Source organism: Bombus huntii, chromosome 11, assembly GCF_024542735.1.
Source record: "Bombus huntii isolate Logan2020A chromosome 11, iyBomHunt1.1, whole genome shotgun sequence".
Lineage (NCBI taxonomy): Eukaryota > Metazoa > Arthropoda > Insecta > Hymenoptera > Apidae > Bombus > Bombus huntii.
The window spans coordinates 1,621,481-1,643,745 of NC_066248.1; the positions used below are offsets into that span (position 1 = coordinate 1,621,481).

Genomic DNA, 22,265 nt, shown 5'->3' on the forward strand with positions numbered 1-22,265 from the left:
ATTCAGATTTTAATTTTTTATTGAAATACCTCAAAATACCTCGTCGGATAAGAGACGAGCGTGCGCGTGAAACATTTTTAAAATCCATTTTCTCAAAAATATAATTTCGCTTGAAACAAGCCAGTAAGAATTTCATTTTCCATTTTCAATTTGTTTGTTTCACGAAGGATCATTTACTTGCCATGATACTGTACTTTACGAAACATCCGGCGCATAATCAAAAATACTAAAAGCTCGACGAACTTGCAACTCGTAGCGAAAACTTCTTAGCAAAGCTACAAGATTAAGCAACATTGGCTGGAAAGTCGAAGCGTAGCTCGGATTTTCTAACGTCTGCGGAGACTACTAACCAAAAACATCAACAACTTGGTAATCGCAAGTTCGCCGAGATTCTCGCCAAGACTCTCTCGCTCGAACGCATTGCAAAGCCAACGGTAGCTACGAGATTCGTCCCAAGACGCTTCTCGTCCAAACCCGTACAGATTGCAAACGAAAAACGGTGGAAACGCAGCGTTTCTTAACGTCTGTGAAATAACAGCCTCGTTTCGTACATACCTCGACTCGTATAGTCAGATTGTATTCCTTTATGCTCTCGTAATCCAACTGATGGTTAACCTTGATGTCCGCCCAGGTGACAGACTTCTCGGCTCGTTGCTGAAGGTAAAACGTGTGAAACTTGTTGGTCTGTGCGGTGGAGCCAGGCATTAGCCGATAAAACACCGTTGGATTATTGTCGATTCCCGAGCTGTCGACACACACACCAGAAGCACATGTTACGAAAATCAAGGCCGGCTTTCAAATCAGCTCCGGGCGCCGGAGTTTGAGATTTAATGAACGGAAAACGGGAAACGGAAACAGAAACGAGAACGGAAATTACCTAGGGTAGACATATGTATATCGAAAAATACAAGGCTAGTTATCTTTCTTTTTTTACCGATTACAGAAGAACAGAGGTTAGAGGCTGTTTACTCGTCTCGTGACGAAAGGTCACCATGCGATTCATCATTTCGTACCGTATGATACGTCGATTTTCTTGCTCTTTCTCATTTTTATCTTACTTTCCTATTTCTTTTTTTTTTATATATATATATATTTTTACTTTTTTGTATATTTCTATCTTCTTTTAATTTTCATACTTTGCATATCTCTCGCCTCTATTTTTTTATTTCGAGCATTCTTTTCATTTCTTGACAACAAAAGGAACATCATCCCACTAGTAGGATAATCTACTGTTACATTGGCGGAGCTGCGATACGAACTACGGTTTCGGCTAATTGATTTTACCTAACGAGCTTATGTTTCCCGTCGTCGCCTGTCTTTTCCGTTTCTGACGCGTTTTAGATACTATATAGAACGTATTAGCTTGTCCATACCCTGAGTATATACCACTATATACCACTATATACCACGGATGGCGTTCCGAAGTCTCGTGTCGTTAGTTGTTAAGCTACAGATCCCTTATCCGCGTTACCAGCTACTGCTTTAGCTTTTCTACGAGCAGCTTGGTTAGATAAAGGGTGTCACGCTGTGTTGTCACGTGTACTGACTTGTAAGTTTCGTTAAGTGGCTTTCGTAATAGATAGCTCGGCGAGGTTTTAAAATGTTGCAAGGTAGCTTAGATCGTGTAATACGTAATTAAGCTCTCTCGACAATTTCAAGTATGATCGGTGATGCGTTTTACTATATGGATGGAATTGCTTCGTCCAATAATTTCAAGTTTCAAGACACGACGGATTTGCGCATAAAATAGTATGAAAGTGTTTATACGAATGTAATAACAAGTACATATTCAATATGTGTAATACGTATATAAAAATGCTTGTAATTTCCTTAATGCTTGTAATCCTTAATCTTCTTTTCCTTTGGCTTTTTACGAGCACCATATAGAAAATGGTCATTAGCTCGAGGCTAAAATGTAATTTTATACATTTGATATATCCTCAAGGTACGTTATAAAATACATAAAGTGCCCTTTGCAGTTCCTTCTATCCTTCGTAAAGTCAAGAAATCATAAAAATAGAATTGTCATTAGAGTCGATAAAGTAAAATTAGCGATTCTTCTATCATTCGAGTGACATGATACTACTGTAATAATAAATAAAATACAAGATATAAGAAAAATCGTAGTAATTTTTCCAATGAAATTTTTCCATTCAAATTTAAATTGCTATCGAGGCACTTTTCTTCTTATTATTATACAAACACGTAAAGCTATTGGCGGAACAAACCAATTCCTTTGCAAATCAAACCTTCTATTCTCTGAAATATATCGATATCACACAGACTGCACAAAAGCTGTTCCTCTAATAAATTGGTCAGTTCGACGCAATCACCGATCATTATCGCTTCCTATACGGTTGTGTGCGATGTCATCCGTTAGACGTCCACGTCTCGATAGCTGCTCGTCGAGCGCTCAAAGGCACCGGAATTAATGGCACCGTTTGTCAATTCAAACGAGCGCCGGAACACCGTGTCGAAGGAACGTTCGATCAACTACTGGACGTCGACCAAGGAAACGGAACCACAGAGTCAACGTCAATCCTCGTTCCAATCTTGACAAACGGTCATCAACTTGAATATTCTAAACGGTACGTACACAGGCTGACAAAGGTATTCGAACACTTACGCGAAGTTATTTTGAATATATGCTATATGTGTTATATATTTTACTCGCATATACTGTTGTTTTATACTGACACATTTTGTACGACATACGGCATGATAGAATCATCATGATCATAGCGGAAAGATTTGAAACAAACTGGAAAGTATGCGTGGAAGATACGAGATATTTATCGCAAAATTATTTAAACAGTCCATCGATTGTTTTTTTATTCATTTTTTATCAAGTGTGCGTTTGCAATAAACGCCTTGTAACTTGTACTTGTATATACGTTTGCGGACTCGTTTGCAATGAAATTTCGGAAAGTTATTACATTTCAAAAGCTATACACGCAATATATTTATTCAGAAAAGTTTCCTACGGTAAGTATTCGAATATTTTCGCGCTTTTAATAAACACGGAGAGTCGCATGATACTCGAATAGAACATTCGCAATCGAGACTACTCGAGACTTGAACGAAAGTAGTTGAAGCTTTGCATCGGCATTTCCGTGATCAATCTCGTTTAATGTTGGTCAACGATTCTTAGCTACGGGTCAAACGATTCGAAAACGCGTGTTACATGGTGGAAACGAGGCGAGAGATATAAATAGTACTCTCCTCTCCGAAATCTCGCAAATCCATATGTAATATACATTGATGCACGAATATATTGAACGTTTTAGCTACGAAACTTGGCCAGAGATACTCATGTATAAAAAGCAGAAAAGATCTGACCGATTCATCGAATATAGTACGGTCTTATTATTGTAAAAAAAAAAAAAAAAAAAAAAATTGGAGTAGCCAAGAACCGAAACAGACGAACAAATTTGATAGATGGCACAAGTGTATCGAACAGAAACGGTAGATATATTATTCGATAAAATATTCCCTTAAATTTTTCATAACTTTCCTTATGAATTTTCCGAGCAACCCAACGTAATTTTACAAATCAATAAGCATTCTTATCAGAATTCGATATTACTTACTAATTTGTATTATAAATTTTTATCTTTTAACTCCTAAATTCTCCGGTCGATTTAAGCTCCAATTTAAGCTTCCTCGTTTAATAATTTTTATCGAGTAAGGATTAGTTTTTATCGGAGAACCTGCGGGGTTAAAAATTTCGCGCCTTAAATTTTAATCATAACCAATTATGAAATTGAAATGAGATTATCCTTTAAATGAAAAAACGTACTTTACCGATAATGCCGTAAAGAAAGCAAACGCGAACGAATGGCGTTCGATAAATTGCGATCAAAGAGTACAAAAACCTCATTTCCACCATTTTCGTATAAACATTCCGAGAGCTCTAAGATAAACGTTTAAAGGTCTAACGGATGTAAAAAAGAAAAGGTAAATTATGAAACTTGAATGTCCGAACGTGACAGTGTTTTGGTTAGTGGCTCGCAAGCGTGATCCCTCGCCCTGTTTTTAGTGTGTGCATTGTACGTGTGAATAGTTAGTAGCCTCGCATAAATAGCAAGAAAGCGAATAAATGCATCATCGAGTCGATACATCAAACCAAATTAGTTAACGACAAAGACACAGCGTGAACCTATTGTTGTCGTATCGAAGAAACGGTGCCTGAAACTTTCCCCGAAACCATTGGTGCGCGGTGTTTTTTTTTTTTTTTTTTTTGGCAGTTGTGTAATCAGCGTGATCTTGGTTAATTAGCATCGTTGACAAATGAAAAGAGAATCTCAGAGTCATCGTTTTCGCCTTTGTTCCAGCATTCTCTGTACGACACCGTTTCCAATCGTCGATTCTCGAACGCAATCTCACATCGATTACTTTTTTCCTTGTGTTTTTAGCTATATTCTCCTTTTTTCTCTTTTTTTTTTTTCTTAATATATTTTTCTTGGGAAGCTAACCGAGCAATCAAATCACGTTACATCGATCGTGATATTTTCGATCGACATAATCCGACTAACGAATATAAGTTCAAGAGATGCTCTAACTAAGGAAGTTTCAAAATCTAATTGTTACTCAGCTTGCCGCATGATCGGCGCAAAAATACGTATCTGACCGGCAAAAACCACTACGAGAACACACTACGCTCTCGAAAGGAAACGAAAAAATGAGGAAAATAGAGATTCAGACTGTTCCAATGGAAACGTGGATACAAAATATCGAGACGAACGAAAACGAGGGGGAGGACAGGAGAACAAAAAAAAAAAAAGAAAAAGAGAATGGTCACTTTCCAGAACAATACACGGTAACCTACCGCAGATAAGCAACTGACGAAACATGCCCAAAAATTAATACGGCATTCACGTAATGTACAATACGTATGTATAAAATGTATATATATATATATACGATATATGTATATATGTGTGTATATATATATATATGTATACAGATCGACGATCTATACTGAATGCAAGTCTCGCAATAAACTGTAAAAAGGAAAAAGGTCGAAGAGAACGCAAAAATGGCGAACGATGTTTAGACGACACGACGCGACATTCGACTTTGAAAATCGTTTCATTTAAAATTCCTTCCTCTTTTGCTATCTTTTTCTCATTTCTATTATCGGCGGAATGCTTAGTTGGCGACGTGTCGTCGCGACGTCATCTCCGCAGAGATGCTCGTCGACGTTCGACACACGATTCCAACGCTAAATGGAACCGGACAGCGAGCAAATTCGAATAGATACACGAAAACGTAGACGAAAACAATGAGAGGTAGAGAATTTTGAAAAAAGCCAATCTGGTGCAGAAAAATACAATTACCAGAGACAAAAACACAAAGAAACGAGAACAGAAGGAGAACGATTGGAGAATAGAACGGAAAATATGGGGATCCATATGAAATCGAACCAGTTGAACGGGCCAAATTAATCAGTTGAAAAATATAATAAATAATTACCAACGTCTGAGGGAAGCATCTATTTGTAAAACGCATGCCCAAAAAATATTTACGGCACACACACACTAATTGTATGAGTCTGCTGCGGCTAAATCCGGCTTCCGCGATTACCTGGATAATCGCTAGAACGAATGTGACTTCCGCGAGTTCGCTTACCCCTCGAGCGCGCTGCATGCGCGCTACCGATTGCGTTAATCCGCCACTCGATTGCCCGATGCTTACATCCTCGCCAATTGCTGCTGGACACCACCTCTAATCGTACGCGATCATTTACCCTTTGCTGTCTATTTTTAATTTATATTCGATGCTGCGTCCTTGCGATGGAAATTCAGCGTACTCGTTGATAGAACGAACGACACTGGATTTCAGACGTTTTGTTGCAACGCGATCGCCCGACGATCTACAGCCGATCAATTTATGTATACAATACATAATATCGTTTACGATGAAAGCAAACTAATAGCATACCAACTACTGCTTGTATACGTAATAATATGCAAAATTTCACGTTCTATTACCCTTTCCGGTATAATTCCCGTATATGGAACTCGAGCTCGTAACAAAGCATCGCGAACCCATCTGTTGCCCATACCGCAAACGTATTAGGGAAGAAATTGGCACGCGTTTGACATTCGAGCGATCGCGTGACGCTATGCCGAGTGCTTGCACTTTGTGTACACGATGATATGACCCCTATACCGCACCGGCAGCACGTGGTCACGGCATCTGGTTCAAATGCACACGCAATTAACCGATCCGTTCGTGCCGGAAGTCCATCTGTTTCTGGGACGTTCCGCTTGAAAACCATACGTCGAACACACGCTTCCCGTCACGTTTTCATTACAATCTTTTGTTAGCACGTCTAGAAAAAGAAGCATTTAAATGGATAAATTATATATATATATATATATACCTCCTCTGTGTTAACGAAATTTGGCTCCTTGAATCATATTTCTTAAAGTAGAGATTTACTTATTTTTACTACTACATTCATATTTCACGAAGATTTATTTTGAAACTAATTATTTCGTGACCAAAAATTTGTTACTGTAATAAGAAATATAGGAAATAATCGTTATTACTGTGGCAAATATTAAGCGTAACAATTCTATACGTGAAAATTTGAATTTTGAATTACTTGAATCGTTCTAGCCATTTCAATTTTATGATTCATTGAAACTTTCTACTGAAAATTTAAATCAAACGGACCTAATTTCTGAATTAGTGAATAAAAGGCTTTAGGAAATTAAAATTCGCGTAGAACATAATTCGATCCCCTCGATAAAGCTACAACTTCGTTCCAACTGAAAGAAAATGCTTCTTCTTATACCGCGTACTTAACAGTTTCACCATTATGAGAACACCCTGTGAAAACGGTAATTCAACTACACCCTAAAATCAATAGATTTCTGTTACAAGAGCGCTCACGATTTGTTCGCGACACGTTCGCAAAAATGCAACAAAACGTCATCGAATTACGCGAAAAGTAGTTTCATCGTTTTGAAAAATACCAAAATTTCTTTGCCGTTCTTAAACATCGCGACGAAAGAGCAAGATTGGACCCCGTATGTGCGAGTATCGTGGAAAAGCGAAAGTGCAGGTAGCGCTGCATTTTCGGCATTTTTTCACGGTAATATACATCGACAACCGAGCGAACGAAACGCTTTGGCTGACCGCACAATACGCGCGGCTCGTGCGAATCACAGTGACGTGAACGAGCTTTGGCAAACGAACTGCTCGCTGTATTCCCCCATATTTTTCTTCTTTCTTTCATTTAGCTTTTTTCTGCTCAAACCGATACTCGTGCTCACCACCTGACGTGTATGCGTGTCCATCTGTGCTTGTGTTCGCCGCGTGTCGTCACGTATAGCGATGGGCGTTCGACTCTTTTATTCGCGACCCTCCCACCATCTTAAGAAAATTACGTTCTATTCGAATTTGAAGCGAGTTATTTTTCAACGAACTCAAGTTCGAGCTTCAACCTTTACGAAGAATCTTAAATGGTTTGAAACGTCGGAAGTCTTGAAATGTTGGAATCGAACGTATGCATGCAGCAGTATGAGTATACCAAAATACGTAGTATTCCTGTAGCTTTCTATACCAACGATCTATACCAACATTGTTCTCTGTATTATACTCGGTTCAGCGTTGATGCAGCTTCTACCACTACTAGGAAGTTTTCAAACGATTTCAAGACAGTTTGTCCAGACAGCTAACACATTCAAGACTCTGACGGATCATCGAAACGTCAAACAAATGACAATGAAAAATCAAACGATCCCGTTATCGGTTGTCTTACGTTCGAAACTATCGTCGTCAGCTTCAAGCTACGTATTGTATATTCTCAAGCCCATCGCTAACTACTTGACCGATATAGGCGCGCATATATACGTGTATGTGTGTTTGTGTCAGTTTATAGATGCGTGTGTGTATGGAATCGTACACAATATCAATTAACGTGCACAAGAACAATACTGCCACGAGATTGCGTGCAGGGCGGGTTCGTGCAGAGCCGCACGGAGCATTAACAGTGTGACAGACCTGGCTTTAACAGACACAACTTTAGCCCCAACGGCCATGTTCTCTTTACAGTAGATCGGCCCATACACTATGTGGTCCCATACGGGCGGATTATTCGCACGGTCCACAACGTCAATCTGTACCTCCACCGTTCGTGACAAGGGCGGGAAACCCTTGTCTTGGGCCATCGCTTCCAGCTTGTACATCTCACGCTACACCAGACCGCGTGTACATAACAAACGGGAACAAAAAACAAATGGCGTTAGTGTCAGTCGTAATGACTCGTGGCAGTAATTATTTTTTTTTTTTTTTGTTTGTTTGATCTCGGGAGGAGCACGGGAGGACTTCTGTCACGTGTGTTCTCGCTCTCTCTCTCCCTCTTCGCGTGCGGTCTCTGTCTGTTCGTCGTCTGTTTCTCTCTCTCCCATGTTTCAATTTCTGCCTGTTGTGCGCCATATTTTCACATCCTGGTGTAGCAGTCCTGCTCGTGCGTGATCATCAGTGTCTCTGCCTAGATTCTTGTCCGCCTGTGGACGAAGTCTCTCCTCCCACAAAAGTCATATATCCTGCTCTCTGATTAGCCGCTTTACCGTTCTACCTTACTTATTAGCGCGAGATTACATTCTAAGCAAAGCAGGACTAGCGCCAGCAGGAAGCTGAGTGTGCTGACACCCACGAGGGACGCCAACTCGTCCCTCCAACGAGGAGATCGCTGATCGCTGATGCCCAGCTTCTGCGCCTGCGTGTTTCTGTATCTGGATACACGTGAGGAAGAAGAAACAAATTGGGCAAAATCGTGTATTTCATCGAGGGCACCTCGATCTCTCGCTACATCTTCGCCTACCCTATATACGGATCATCGCGCTAAGGACAATCCGGCATCCGGTTTTCCGAACTCGTACACATCTAGGGATGTTTTCCGCTAAAGTCGTCGGAACCGATTTTCTCGATTCATCAAAAATCCTTTGGCTCCAATTTATATTCCATTGAGATTAAATTTTCCACGCTCGCAAGATAGACGAACTCAGTGCGATTCGATTTGTCAATGATCTCTTGAAAATCGGTTCCGTCGAATGATAACAATTAACATAAGTAAGGGATAGATAGTAGTGGTAATAGTATAGTAATGGTAGTAGTAGTTGTAGTAACAGTAGTAGTAAGTAGGTAGTAGTAGTAGTAGGAGTGTCCGACCAATCAGCGATCTACCGCGCCGTGCTTAACCATACATGCTTCCTCTCCCGTCAAAATACATCATGTACGTGTGAAAATAAACAGGAACGAAGAAATACACTGAGAGAAACCAAAGTGTACACAGAGAGACGTAACGATACGAACCGATCGAAAGATACACAGAACGTGAAGCTATATGATAGGTATAAGGTGAACGTAAGTGGTACACAGTGAACGTATGGCGAAAGAAAAGCATCAGAGGGAAACGGAAAGAGACGATAATCAAGAGAGACAGAATGATACAAAGAAACGGAAAAAGAAAAAAATGGGAGTAGCACTGTATGGCACGGCACGGCATGTCACGTGTCTTGTCTCGGTCATGTCGTAGCATACAAACCTGGCTTTCACCGACGTCACTACAGTACCCACTGTGACATTTTCTTTGATGTGAATGGGGCCGTATACATTCGCATCCCACACAGGTGGTTTATTGTTTCTGTCTACGACGTCTAACTCAACGTCCACGTCTGCGTGCAACACTTGCATCCCTCTGTCGGAGGCCCGTACTCGCAGGCGATAGCTGTCACGCTAGTGGCAAAACATTGGGCCGTCAACTCACAGGACATTTTTTCAGGATTGTTGTTGGCGGATTTTTGTTTATTTTTTTTTTTTTTTTTTTTGGTTCATTTTTTCTGTTTGTTCCTGCATTTTTCTTTCAGCTGTTTTTTGTTTCTTTTTTTTACATATACATCTATGTATATTATTTTTGATTGGCGATTAACGAGAGATAAGTCACTCGGTGGCGAGCGCGGTTAACGTGGTCGTCGAGGACGACCCGAAGGGTATCTCTTAATCGCAAAATGAAACGAAAGAGATAGAAGAAAGTGAAGGACCATGTAGTCTCGAGGGGATCCGTTTTATCTTACATTTTTGTTTGTGTATGTGTCTTTATTTTTTCGTCTTGTTTTTTTTTTTTTTTTTACTATTCCAGACCTCTTTTTATCGAAAAACTCGTTTAGAGGTATTCTTCCACGCGTCTGCCAATCTGTGATTTACCTGAAAATTTCTAGCATTATCGAATCAGTTCTGGGTAACCCTGACGCTTGCTGTGTGATAAAAATGATTCGCATTGGAAATTTTCGCGCTAATTTCACGATTAGTCTCTAGAAGGAATTTTATAAAAGATACTTACCTATTGTTATTGTTATACGACGATGAATATGAATGTTCGATATATAATTTTACTTTAACTCGAATGTTCGTACGTACAGCTTCTTTAAGATTCATTCACGATTACTTTGAAATCACATTGAAAAATCTGAAGTTTTATATGCCGATAACGTTCTTTTCTTAATTATTTTCTTTCGTTACAATTTTCTGTTACAGTTAAATGACCGGGTATTATGAATTCATAAAAAAAATATATAAATTTAGATAATTTTTTAATGCTTAGCATCCTTAAAAAATGTATGATAAAACGTCTAAACAGGAATTAAAAAAATGTCCAATAAATCAAACTTGACGCGATTCTCATAAAATTTCCAACCCAATGATTCTGTCGATCGATCCGGAAAAGCTTCAGCGAACACGTTATCGGCAATACTTTACAATAAAGAGGTCCTTCACCTACGGATACACTCGAGACTAGGATAATAAAAACAAAATAAAAAGCGCGATGACGCAGATACAAATAGAGAGCGATATAAAAAAAAGAAACAGAGTGACGTCTCCGAGTGACAATTAATAATCACAGAACAACGATAGAGGTGAACGAAATAATCGAAACAATCGAAATAATCGAAATAATCGAATTAATGGAACAAATCGAATTAATTGAAATACACATTGATTTAATTAGAACGGAAATGCGCTCTAGTATTATACCGTAACTCGATACTTATATTCTTTGGCTTCTTTGTCATGTTTTCGTATTTCTTTTTATCGTTACTTTTTTTTCTGTCTTTTTCTTGCGCCGATATAACAATGATCGTCGTATCATGTTATACCCACTCGTGGTGTTCTCGATGCAAAGTGTGAAACACAAGAATGTAGTTCCTACTTACTGGAAAACAGCCCTTTTTTTTGTCATCATCAAATCCGAAGAAAGTAAATGGTGCAATGAACACAAACATAAACAATAAGAAATTCAAATTAGTTCCTTTACGAAATCAACCAATGCAGGCATTTGCATGCAAGCAAGAATGCGTTTAAAGAGGCATCAGGAGGAACAGGGTAACGTGAGAAAGAAAGATTTTAGATCAAGAACACCGGAGTTACAGAGAGAAGGAAAAAAAATTATGACGACCCCTCGTCTGATTCTTTCGTTTTTTTTTTAACGACACTCAAAAACCGATGGACGTTTTTACCGTGTATTTTTTTTTTTTTTTATTTTATTTTACTATTTTTTCGTTACGTTGCCTCGTCGAGTGTGTTTATAGATCTGCATTATTCCGTTTTTATATATATATATATATTTTTGTCTGTTTCGTTACGACAGTGGTATGCCGCCCCAATCACAGAAGAAAAAATGTCACACCACGGACAGATTTCTTACGGTTTTATTCGTTATTGCACTCTCGGCAAAAAATGTCTCTCGTTTCTTTTTTTTCCGGTTTTATTTTTTTTTGGCTCATTGTCAGTCACGTCGTGGTTTGCGGGGAGCACAGAGGATGAAAGTGAGGAAGCGTCGGACGGACAAAAGGGGAGAAAACTTCACGAAAAATAGTACAAAATGCAAAAGAACACGCGAAAGGAAAAGCAACAAAGAATTGCTCCGTGTACAGAGAACGTAAAAAATACAAAGATCAAAAGGCATCCTTCAATGTACTTTCTTTTCTTTCTTAACAAAATGCAAACGTTAAAAATTACATCTTTCGCTGATTTAACTTCATGAATATTCACAAAGAGAATCAGAGAAAAAGAGAAGTTTCACAAATCGTATAGAAAACAAAATGCACGAAACGAGAAGTTCAAGGAACAAAAATAAACGAAAAAGGGAAAATTTAGAATGAAACAGACCGAAAAAAACGTTCAAACGAAAGAATACGAGAAACGGAGTGAAAGAAAGATCTAGAGGGGGGGAGGAGGGGGGGGAGAGAGAGAGAGAGAGAGAGAGAGATCAGAGTTCCTGTAAAGGAATCAAAAACACATTCATATAAAATATTGCAAGCATTTTCAAAAATTGTTTATGTCTGATGCACCACAAAATGCGTAGAGGTTGAAGTACACCGTACGTGGGGCTCAAAAAATGTCGTTCCCACCTGCTCCTGGAAGTTCAAAAAACATCACTTCCCTTTTGAAAAACATTCACATTAGTATTTTAAGTTAAGGAGAATTAATTAAAAGGTAATTAGTTGGGTCTCGTTCGTTTCCCTTCCTTTTGCTCTGTTATTCGATCGTTTCCTTCCCGGTGTCGTTTCTCCGCGGCGCTCTGTGACGCGTATACAAAAAAGAGAGAGAGAACAAAAAGAAAGAGTACCATGATTAAAAAAAAAAAAGAAAACACGCAGACAGTCTTTCTCCGTGGCTAAGGTTGGATAATGAAAAGTGCACACGCTCGTTTGTCACGAGTCGTTTGGCCCGAGTCGCGCAACTCGAAACCGCGCCGCGATTCACCTTTACTCTTTTCTTTTTTCTTTTCGTAATTGAAAATATTCCGATGAATCGAAAATAATCGCGAACGGGAAACAAGAATTTAAGTGAAACAAAAGCACGGGAAGAAAAAACACGAATCTTTCTGAACGAGCGAAAAATAAAAACGTCGAGAAATGTGTTCTTTTCTCGCTTTTTCTTTTCTTTTCTTTTCTTCCTTTCTTTCTTTTTTTTTTTTTTTTTGTTATCAAGCGAACGTTGAAGGAACAACAGAAAAAAGAAACAGATCGAACGAAAGTGATCAAGAGGAAATAAAAAATACTTATGTAAAATAAGGAAAAAAGATAGAATGACGTACGTTGACAATCGACACGGCGATGAACAAAACTTGGAGATAAGAGGTGTTCGGTAGCTCGATTGGAACTTGTTTAAAAGGTACTCGCGCCGCGAGCATGTTCTCGATAGAAAGAATGAGAGAGACAGAGAGAGAGTGTTCTGTTGCGAAAATAGCCCGAACGGTCGATCGATTCAGGTACATGAAGCGTTTGAAGGAAATCAGGCATAGCTAAGTATTTACCATAGTGAACACATTGTGCATATCAATGGGAATTAAAAAGTTCTATACATGTGCCGTAAAAAGGAAACTCATTTCGTTGCATATTAGTGATAATTAGAGAAATAATTGCCGACCAAAACGTATATTAGTATACAAGTTATCCGATCAGCAACAAAACGGATTCGTGTTAAAGAACGTAAGTCAACGTAAACGTACAATATAGAGATATATATCGGCAGAAGGTGTACACTCACAAAAAGTTTTGTATTTATATCATATAAATATAAATATAAATATATCTATATATCTATATATATATTTCTTCAATATACACACACACGTATAAGTATCCTTTATGGTACATATACGTGTATGTGTATATCGTAAATTTGGGCATATCTAATGATAATATTGGAGAACGCCACGTGCATTCTCGGCTTATTAATCAGTTCTTCGTTGACATCATGAAACTTGCGCTTAGTTTTTCTTCCTTGTCGTTTTTTCCCTTCTTTGTTTTTTTTTTTACGATATAATACCATCGTTGTATGAAAATACGTTATAATGTTCTAATACCGTACATTTATGTCGATAAATATTTGTAAACGCGATCGAAGCATAAAAGGTGATCGTTGATAGACGCAGCTCGAAGAACCGGATGTTTCTTGCTCGAGAACACACGGTGGTCCTCCAGAGAACGATTGCTGTTGTTACTGCTAAAGAGAGTCATATATGTAAATTTTCATTAACGAGAATACTCACGTCTAGGGGCTTCTTTAAGACGATCCAACCAGACTCTGGTTGAATCTCAAAGTACTCCAATCCTTGTTCATTGTTAGGAGAGCTCAACGAATACGTTATGGCACCGTTATTATCGGCATCCTCGTCCGATGCCGATACTCTAAGAATGTTTGTTCCGATACTGGCGTCCTGTTTTACATTCTCTACGTATCGCTGAAAATAGATGAGAATTCATTTGCGGATTTATAAACGAGGAGCTGGTTTCTATGAAAGATAGATTCCACGTTTAATCATTAAGAGATTTACACTGGGAAAAATTATTTCTATGCATATTAATTTGTAGTGTTATTTCTTTTATAAGCAGAAAGATTTTTCTCTAAAAGTAAAAATGAAACATCGTAACTACATTACCGTTAAAGTAAGATTTAAATTAAATTTAAATTAAAAACTTAATAGAAATTTTGTCTTTAGATAAAAACATGTAACGTCTCTTTTTTTACAAATATTCGTTTAGATGAAATAAAATGAAGAATTGAATATATATATAGGAGGAGAGAACAAAAATAGAAATAGACTACTTTATAGAGAGAAAACAATATAGTTCACGATTTCCATGAAATTTCTCTGTGATAATTTCCAGATTAAATGGCACATACTTGCACAACAAAGCATCAGATGTTAATTTCATAAACGAGAAGGGAAAGAGAAAAGACTGACATATGGCGAACGAATAATATGCAAACCACGAAGAGATCCTCTTTCATTTGTTTCGAACAAGAGTCTGTTAATTTATTCCGAACAGCTATACCGGCGCACAAAGTGCAAAATGGCCCGGTCAAGCATCTTTTGCATTTCCTTCGAACGTGTCCCTTTGTGTACCGCCATAGTCAACGCTTGAATTTCAAAGGGCATCAAGTGCCGCAATACCACTACGCGAAAGGCAATTTTCTCTTCTTTAGTTTTTAGCCCGCCCACCCTCGCCTCTCGTTTCGCAATGAATATCCGCTGATATTTTGCTCCGACGATGAATATCAGGAAATTGTCCAAATGAGACACGGCACAAATACAAATGAAACGAAACGTCAAACATGTACTTGCTACTAAAACATTCGCATATGTCGAAAGGAGTGCATATTTATCCGCTTCTAACCTGATTCTTCTCTCACAGTTTGATAATATTCTGATAATACAATTAATCTATAGCTTAATTACGATCGAGACTAATTACTTTAAAAAATTACTTTAAAATTTAAAAAGAGGATATTTTGGGACTAACTTTTAGAATCTAGCAACGTTTAACTTTTGATTTTTTAAATTTACTACTTGTACAGCGTATGTTGCTGTAAAGGTCGAGAAATGCGAATTATGTTCTCTACTTGTGGCCGTTGATCAGTCTTATTAATATTTAAGAAAAAGTTAATTTCCAAATATCTTTTACAGCCTAACAACTTTAATCCTTTAATTCTTCAATTTAAAATACATCCTAACGTAAATGTATTACTCACGATTAGAACACAAGTATAAATTGAAAGTATAGAAGTATTTTTAACGATCAAGTTTATCAGTCTTCCATTCGAAGACATTTGATTGAAAGAACTGTCTATTAAGACTTTCTGTTTGAAAATTCAATCATTAAATGTTACTGCGTTTTCCTTTCTTCAAAAATTGGAATTAATAACATTACATTCTCTAATAAATCCTTACTTATAATAACGTTAATAACTGTTTGATAGTCTCGCCTTTAGAATGCCCTCCGTTCCAAGTTGATATGAAATGTAATTTTCTAGATATCGGGATTTTAACTGTCGAATTTCTCGCTCGCACGTTGCAACTGACCTGCCCCAAGCACCTGCATCGCACTGTGATCAGCGATGTGGAGTCAGCAATTTTTTTGCTATCACATTACTACTCGCAACGTACACATTTTCAAAGAATAAAGTAGGTCATGCCCGAATGAACGATACGACAATATGAACGTTATAAACGTAGTTTTTAAAACGTAATATCTGAGAAACTAATTGAAATATCGAAACGAAACAAAACACAAAGCAAGAGCTCGCCTTCGGCTATCTTTCGAAATGCTTTACGTGAAAATTTTCGTTATTCTTCTGGCTGTTTTCTGTATTTACTGTTAGTTTGGTAGTTTATCGATGGAGGAAATTTAATGATTTTGATTTATTACGCGAGCTTGGGGTACTTGTGCTTGTTAAGGAAGCTTCTGCGAGTGTAATTAGAGTTGCTTTATAAAGATCGAAAAGTAAATCAACAATTTAAATTTTTACAGAGATTTTGGAATATGATGAAAAAATTCGTTTGGTTTCTTAAATTGTGTAATGGTGTTCATTTTGTAAATTATGTACATTACGCAAGTAATACTTATAGTTTTTTATACTTTTACTCACCTGACGATCGAACAGTGGTGGGTTATCATTAACATCGGTGATTTCAACAGTGAAGGAGCAAACACCTTCCAAGGAAGGTTCACCCTGATCCGTTGCTTTAACGGTAACTGATACAAATTTGCCATCATCGCCTTCACGATCAAATACCTGAAAATATCAAAGTAGTTTTAATAAACTCTGATAACTTTAATTCCTTAATTCTCCAATTCGTTAATTTACTAAATTATTACTTTTCGTAAAAGTTTGGAAGCCGTTCTACGCTCGTATTACTCTCAAACATAAAAAACGTATTTTTCAATTTTATATCATAGAAAAAAGAAAAAATATAAAACATTTCATAACGCTATTAATCGACTTGCACAAACATTCGCAATAATCGTCAATACCTACATCCATTTATCATAAATTCTCTAATCAACCAACTTAATAGCAAAATATACCTTATTCGTCAAAACTTGTCCAGTCTCTTCGTCGACGGTGAACTTGGTTCCCTTCTGATTCGGTTGCTGTACGATCGAGTATTTCACTTGTCCATTCACTCCCTTATCTTCGTCAGTAGCTTGAACCTTGATTACGGTGCTACCATTTGGCGCACCTTCTTCGACTTTCGGATTGTACATGCTGCATTCCTTGAAAACTGGTTTGTTATCGTTCACGTCAGTAATGAAGACCACGACAACAGCTGTGCTGGTGTGTGTAGTGGTTTCTCCATTGGGGCAACAAGCACCGTCGTCGAGAGCAGTCACGTTCAGCTCGTATTTATCTCTATCCAAAGAGATCGCTTTTCCATGGAGACGAATCACACCGGTGATCTCCTCGATTACGAACTGGCCGGATGTGGTATTACCACCGACGAATCGGAACCGAACATTGTCGCCGTCCTTGTCGGAAGCGACGACAGTTGTGACCAGCGTGTTAGGTCCGGCGTTCTCGTCCACGTTTGGCGTGTACACCTGCTGCGAAAACTTTGGTTCCTCGTCGTTCTTGTTCTTCGTATATATACGGACTGTCGCCGTGCCAGTTTTCGGTGGTTCACCTGGAAACGTAATCGAATGTTAGAGGAAATAATACGAGAATGGAGAATGAAAATAATATGAAAAGAACGGGTACATAAATTGGGCCAAGAACGATATGAAAAAATGATATGCTTGCAAATGAAGTATCAAGCTCTACGCTCTACGAAGAGCAAAGAAAACACTCCTTACAAAAATTGCCTTGAAAATTTAGCGCGTTATGCTTTTAGCGTGTTTCTTGCAAAAACACCAGAAAAGGTAATACGTATTTCTATTATCGATAACTGCTAAACAAAACGTGGCTGAAAATGTAAAAAAAAAAAAAAAAAAAGAAGAAAAAGAAACATTCTGTCCTGAAAGGGTTGAAAAATGGATGATTATGCTATTTATAATACATTTTTATTCTTTTCTTCGTTTCAAACTGAAATAACGAGAACATAAAAGATAGAAGTTTTATTGAATTTCTGAAAGATGAATCCACGCATTAAAGTGTCATCAATCTCTTTACTTACTAAATCTACTTTACGTACTATAACTGCGGAATATAAATAGAAAATTCAATCTTACTTTTTCAAGTTTCATCCCGTAACATTTATAAAAGACAAATAAATACAACCGCAATATTTTAGTAAAAGATTAAGAAATCTAGAAAAGTACATAGTGAACTAAAGGGAACATATACCTTTGTCTTTGGCGGTAACTACGAATTCGTAGTAAGCATTGTTGTTATCAGCGTCCAGCTGTTTATTGTTAACAATGATCCCACTCGAGTCCACGCTGAAGTGGTCGTCCGACACCAGATACTCTATTTCCGCGTTTGCACCAGAATCCGCATCGGTTGCTTTCACTTTCAGTATACTTGTGCCTAACGATATGTCCTCGTCCACGTTGTGTGCTTGATAATCAGGCAATTCGAATTTCGGTGCGTTATCATTTACATCCGAAACCCGTATGGTTAACTGGAAAATTATGCGACAATTTGAACAACGACCACTCGATCAAGTCGACGATTTGATAACAATTTCTCGCTGTCCTAGTTTTCTTTACATCGCCGGTCTACTATATGAAAGAGTTGTGATTAAAAAATGCTCCAAATACCGGTTTATAGTAGGAAATTCAAAGTAGAAAACTGATAATACGTAATTTGATTGTTTAACGAAAAAATATTTCTTTTCTTTTACAAGCGCTCGGTTCTCTATTGAAATATCTTTTATTTATGTATCGTTTGTTCCGCTAAGTAGCGTAATTTTTTATCAAGTAAAGTAACGACACTTTCATCCTGAAAAATAGTCCTCATCTCGAGTACAATTTTACAGATATCCCGGATTCTAAATAACATTTATTCGAATGCAAAGAGACGCAGATATATTTACCTCGACTGACGTGGAGAAACCACCAGAATCTTCGGTAGCTGTGACACTAAGAGAATAAATGTGTGGTTGACGTAGATCTTCGAAGTCTAATTCTTTCGCCAATTTCACAATGCCAGTGGTTGGTCCGATATTGAATGTTCCCGCTGCACCTTGTCCTTGTGCCTTCAGCGTGTACCGAATTTCACGATCGGCGAATGATTTTGCTTTCACCGATATGATACTGAAATAACATAATTCCCCGTGACCTTGAAAGTGTGGAATAACTACAGTATCAAATCAAGTTGCAGGATAGGTATTATATCTATTTCCTCTCGTAAGTCCATACGTGAAACGAGTTAAGCGAAAGCATCGGCTGCACAGCAAAATTTGAAAAGCGTTCAACTTACTCGGAATCCTTCTTCTGGTTTTCCGGTATTTCAGCTTCATACGCCGTCATATAGAACTGCGGCGCGCGTTTTCCACCTACGATCGATAAACGCTCCTCAGGAGTCGACTGAAAACGCCTCTCATCTATACGACCGTTCTGATCCTCCGCTTTCACGTACAGAACGTATTCCATGTCCAGCTGAAAAAGATCGGTCCCTCGGGTGCGTACAACGCCGGATCGCTCATCTACCTCGAAACGGCCTCCAGCTGCAAAGTAAAACGCGCACCATTTATTTTTCAACTGGATAATTTTATGGCGATCGACATTGAACGGGAGGGATTGAATGATTCACGCGGAATTTTCATGGATATTTCATGGAAAGCGGTCCCCGTGGTAACTAGCACCCTTGTCGCAAATCATCGTCAATTTTCTACTTATTATATACCTTTCTCAGTCTTTTCGACTATTTTCCTATTTTTTCTTTTTTTCTTTTTTTGTCTTTTATTTTTCTTTTCCTCGAGAGTTGAAATCGTAATGGTTGAATCTTTTATTTCCTTCCCCTAATGGATCTGTAGATTTTATAAAACTTTTTATCGCGTTATTTCTATCATCATTGTTTTCTTCTCCAACTCTTATCAACGAGATAAAATTTTAGTATTCAACGTTACAGAATTTTACATTTCTTGGTTTCATGGAATTTTTCGCCGTTACTTGTTTTACAAAGATAACGTTGTCCGCTATCAAGCCTTAATTAAAAGTTATTTCATTCCATAGAAAATTCATTATACCACATTATCTCACGATACGGCGTACGTAATTACCACATCGTTACAAAACTAAGAAAATACTCGTTAATGTCTCGTTGTATCTATTCTGTAAATTCGTCGGTATCATAGATAAGTCGGGAGATACAGTGTGCGGTAAATACGTACGTAATCTTCGATGGATACTATTCGCTGTTTTGAGTATCCTTAGGAAGATCTGTACCTACATCGCATGCACGGCTACATACTTCTCCCTATACTTTTACGAACATGACAGCCGTGATAAATTATCTTCCATATATTTTCCCACGATCCACGGAATCCTCCGGTGAACTACTCAAAGCGTCGAACGATTAAGAAACTTCGCTCGCAATATCGATTACCCGTCATAATTTCCCTTCGCAATTATGGTATTACACCATATACGGCGGAGTAATTCCCAGTTATACAAGCGTTACAGGCTAGATAATTGCGTTCAATCGAAATGCACGTAACGTTCGAGCATTTCTACGCTGAGTTTTCACGGCTCGATTGGCAACGTTATGGGTTATACACGTTAATATCCAATTCATACGTACTTCGATCTCGTACGATGAAATAGTGAATATTGCTGTCGGTGTCAGGATCCCTGGCTTGAAGGGTAAACACGTGAGTATTCGGCGGTGCATTCAGTTGTACGACCGTTTGCATTGGTAGAGGCCGATTTATGAAGTACGGTGGCTCGTCGTTAACGTCCTTCACGTTGATAATGACACGCTGATTGTCCGTGTCTGTAATCATCGATCGGTTATTGATACAGCTTGGCAATGGTGACCTCCCATTGACAGAAAACGGTAGACAGTGTTCAAAGGCGGTGACCGAATACCATTTGACGTTATCTTGTCCGACGCTTTGACCTTTGGCCTGTTAAATCTAACGCGAGCCTTCAAATGAAATTGCTCTGTATATAGGCGGTATATTCAATTCTAGTACGATATTCTATTTCAGGTGTAGGATAAAACAAGCTTGGCCCTACGTTTTCCAAACGTTTCAGTCGTTTCGAATTACTTGATATTGGTATTACGAAAATGGTGTTCGATACATTGGATCGATGGAAATGTTTGTGAATGGATTTAGCGTGATAGTGATATAAATTTGCAAGTGCAATTATGTGCATGATACGCGTAATATGCAAAGATATATAAATATTTAAAGCGGCGAGTTAGAACGTGTATTGGTTAAGATAAATTTGTTCAGATTTAATTGAATTTAGAAAAATGTGAATTTGCATAGACGTCCGTAATCCAATTGCGACTGATATGAAAAGATTAAAATAGGAAATTTGTTCTTCTTTTGCAACGATACTGTGTAAATATCGTAAATATTGTATTGTGCAGTTTAAAAGATATTACGCTTACATCGTGGAGAAGTTAACGAATTCTGACGACGCGACACGACGAACAGATTTTTAGAAAATTGGTCCAGAACGGCGTTGAAATCTTATCTATAGGCCGAATTGCTATAGCGTCAAACATTCTGTCACTAAAGCTTCCATCAGGAGAGGAATTCAGTTTATTAAATTACATTTTCCTCCGTCATCGCTTATAAACACTGTCGACCCAGCGAAACAGCGCTCTACGTAGCAAGCTCTATAATTTGAATCAGCGTCTAATGCATGAAAATATAAGATCCATTCTACGCGAACTACTAAGCTACCAAAGCTGTTTCGATTCATATACGAGGTATAGATAAAAATTGTCCGATTCTAGTTTCATACCCTTCTTTTGCCGATTCGAATGAAAATATTTTACCATCTCAATTTTGAAATACTTCAAAATATATCACTCTTGAAGCAAACAAAACTTTCGATCGCAAGTATTTCAATTTAAGGACACATTCTGTTCCGACATAGTATGAAACTAAGAGCGTAGAATTTTTATCGTCTCCTAGTACGTCTGTCTTTACACCAAGTACACGCAAACGTACGATTGTAAGAAAAAATATAAAAATAAGCATGACACGTGTGCCTACTTACATTGAAATCCTGTGGAAGCCGAGAATGCGGGAAAGAAAACATTCGTTATTAGTAAGAGTGACACAAAAGCACAGATAACTAAAGTGCGGATGCACGGCAAGAAATACCTTTGAGTTTCCTGCTAGCTGTCATAATTAATAGATCGTGGTCTATTCAAACAGACGGGGTTGAAACAAAAGAAAAAGGAAGAGGAAGTAGAACAAAATTAAAATGTGAGAACGATGTCTGCATTATACTGGAAACTGTGACAACGTAATAATTTCGCGAGCAAGCCGCGTTACT

The 22,265-nt window shown here is 38.0% G+C and overlaps 1 protein-coding gene across 1 annotated transcript in view; it reads right to left on the minus strand.

Moving 5' to 3' along the window:
- LOC126871049 (neural-cadherin-like) overlaps nucleotides 1-22,265 on the minus strand; it is a 189,455-nt gene that overhangs the window by 122,359 nt on the left and 44,831 nt on the right. The window contains exons 4-14 of the mRNA XM_050629410.1: nucleotides 20,548-20,739; nucleotides 19,225-19,471; nucleotides 18,839-19,058; nucleotides 18,148-18,424; nucleotides 16,893-17,488; nucleotides 16,453-16,599; nucleotides 14,072-14,263; nucleotides 12,366-12,431; nucleotides 11,229-11,240; nucleotides 9,563-9,753; nucleotides 556-745 (exon numbers count right to left, since the gene is read on the minus strand). Of these exons, the coding sequence (XP_050485367.1) occupies nucleotides 556-745; nucleotides 9,563-9,753; nucleotides 11,229-11,240; nucleotides 12,366-12,431; nucleotides 14,072-14,263; nucleotides 16,453-16,599; nucleotides 16,893-17,488; nucleotides 18,148-18,424; nucleotides 18,839-19,058; nucleotides 19,225-19,471; nucleotides 20,548-20,739 (2,330 nt within the window). The remainder of the gene's footprint in view (nucleotides 1-555; nucleotides 746-9,562; nucleotides 9,754-11,228; nucleotides 11,241-12,365; nucleotides 12,432-14,071; nucleotides 14,264-16,452; nucleotides 16,600-16,892; nucleotides 17,489-18,147; nucleotides 18,425-18,838; nucleotides 19,059-19,224; nucleotides 19,472-20,547; nucleotides 20,740-22,265) is intronic.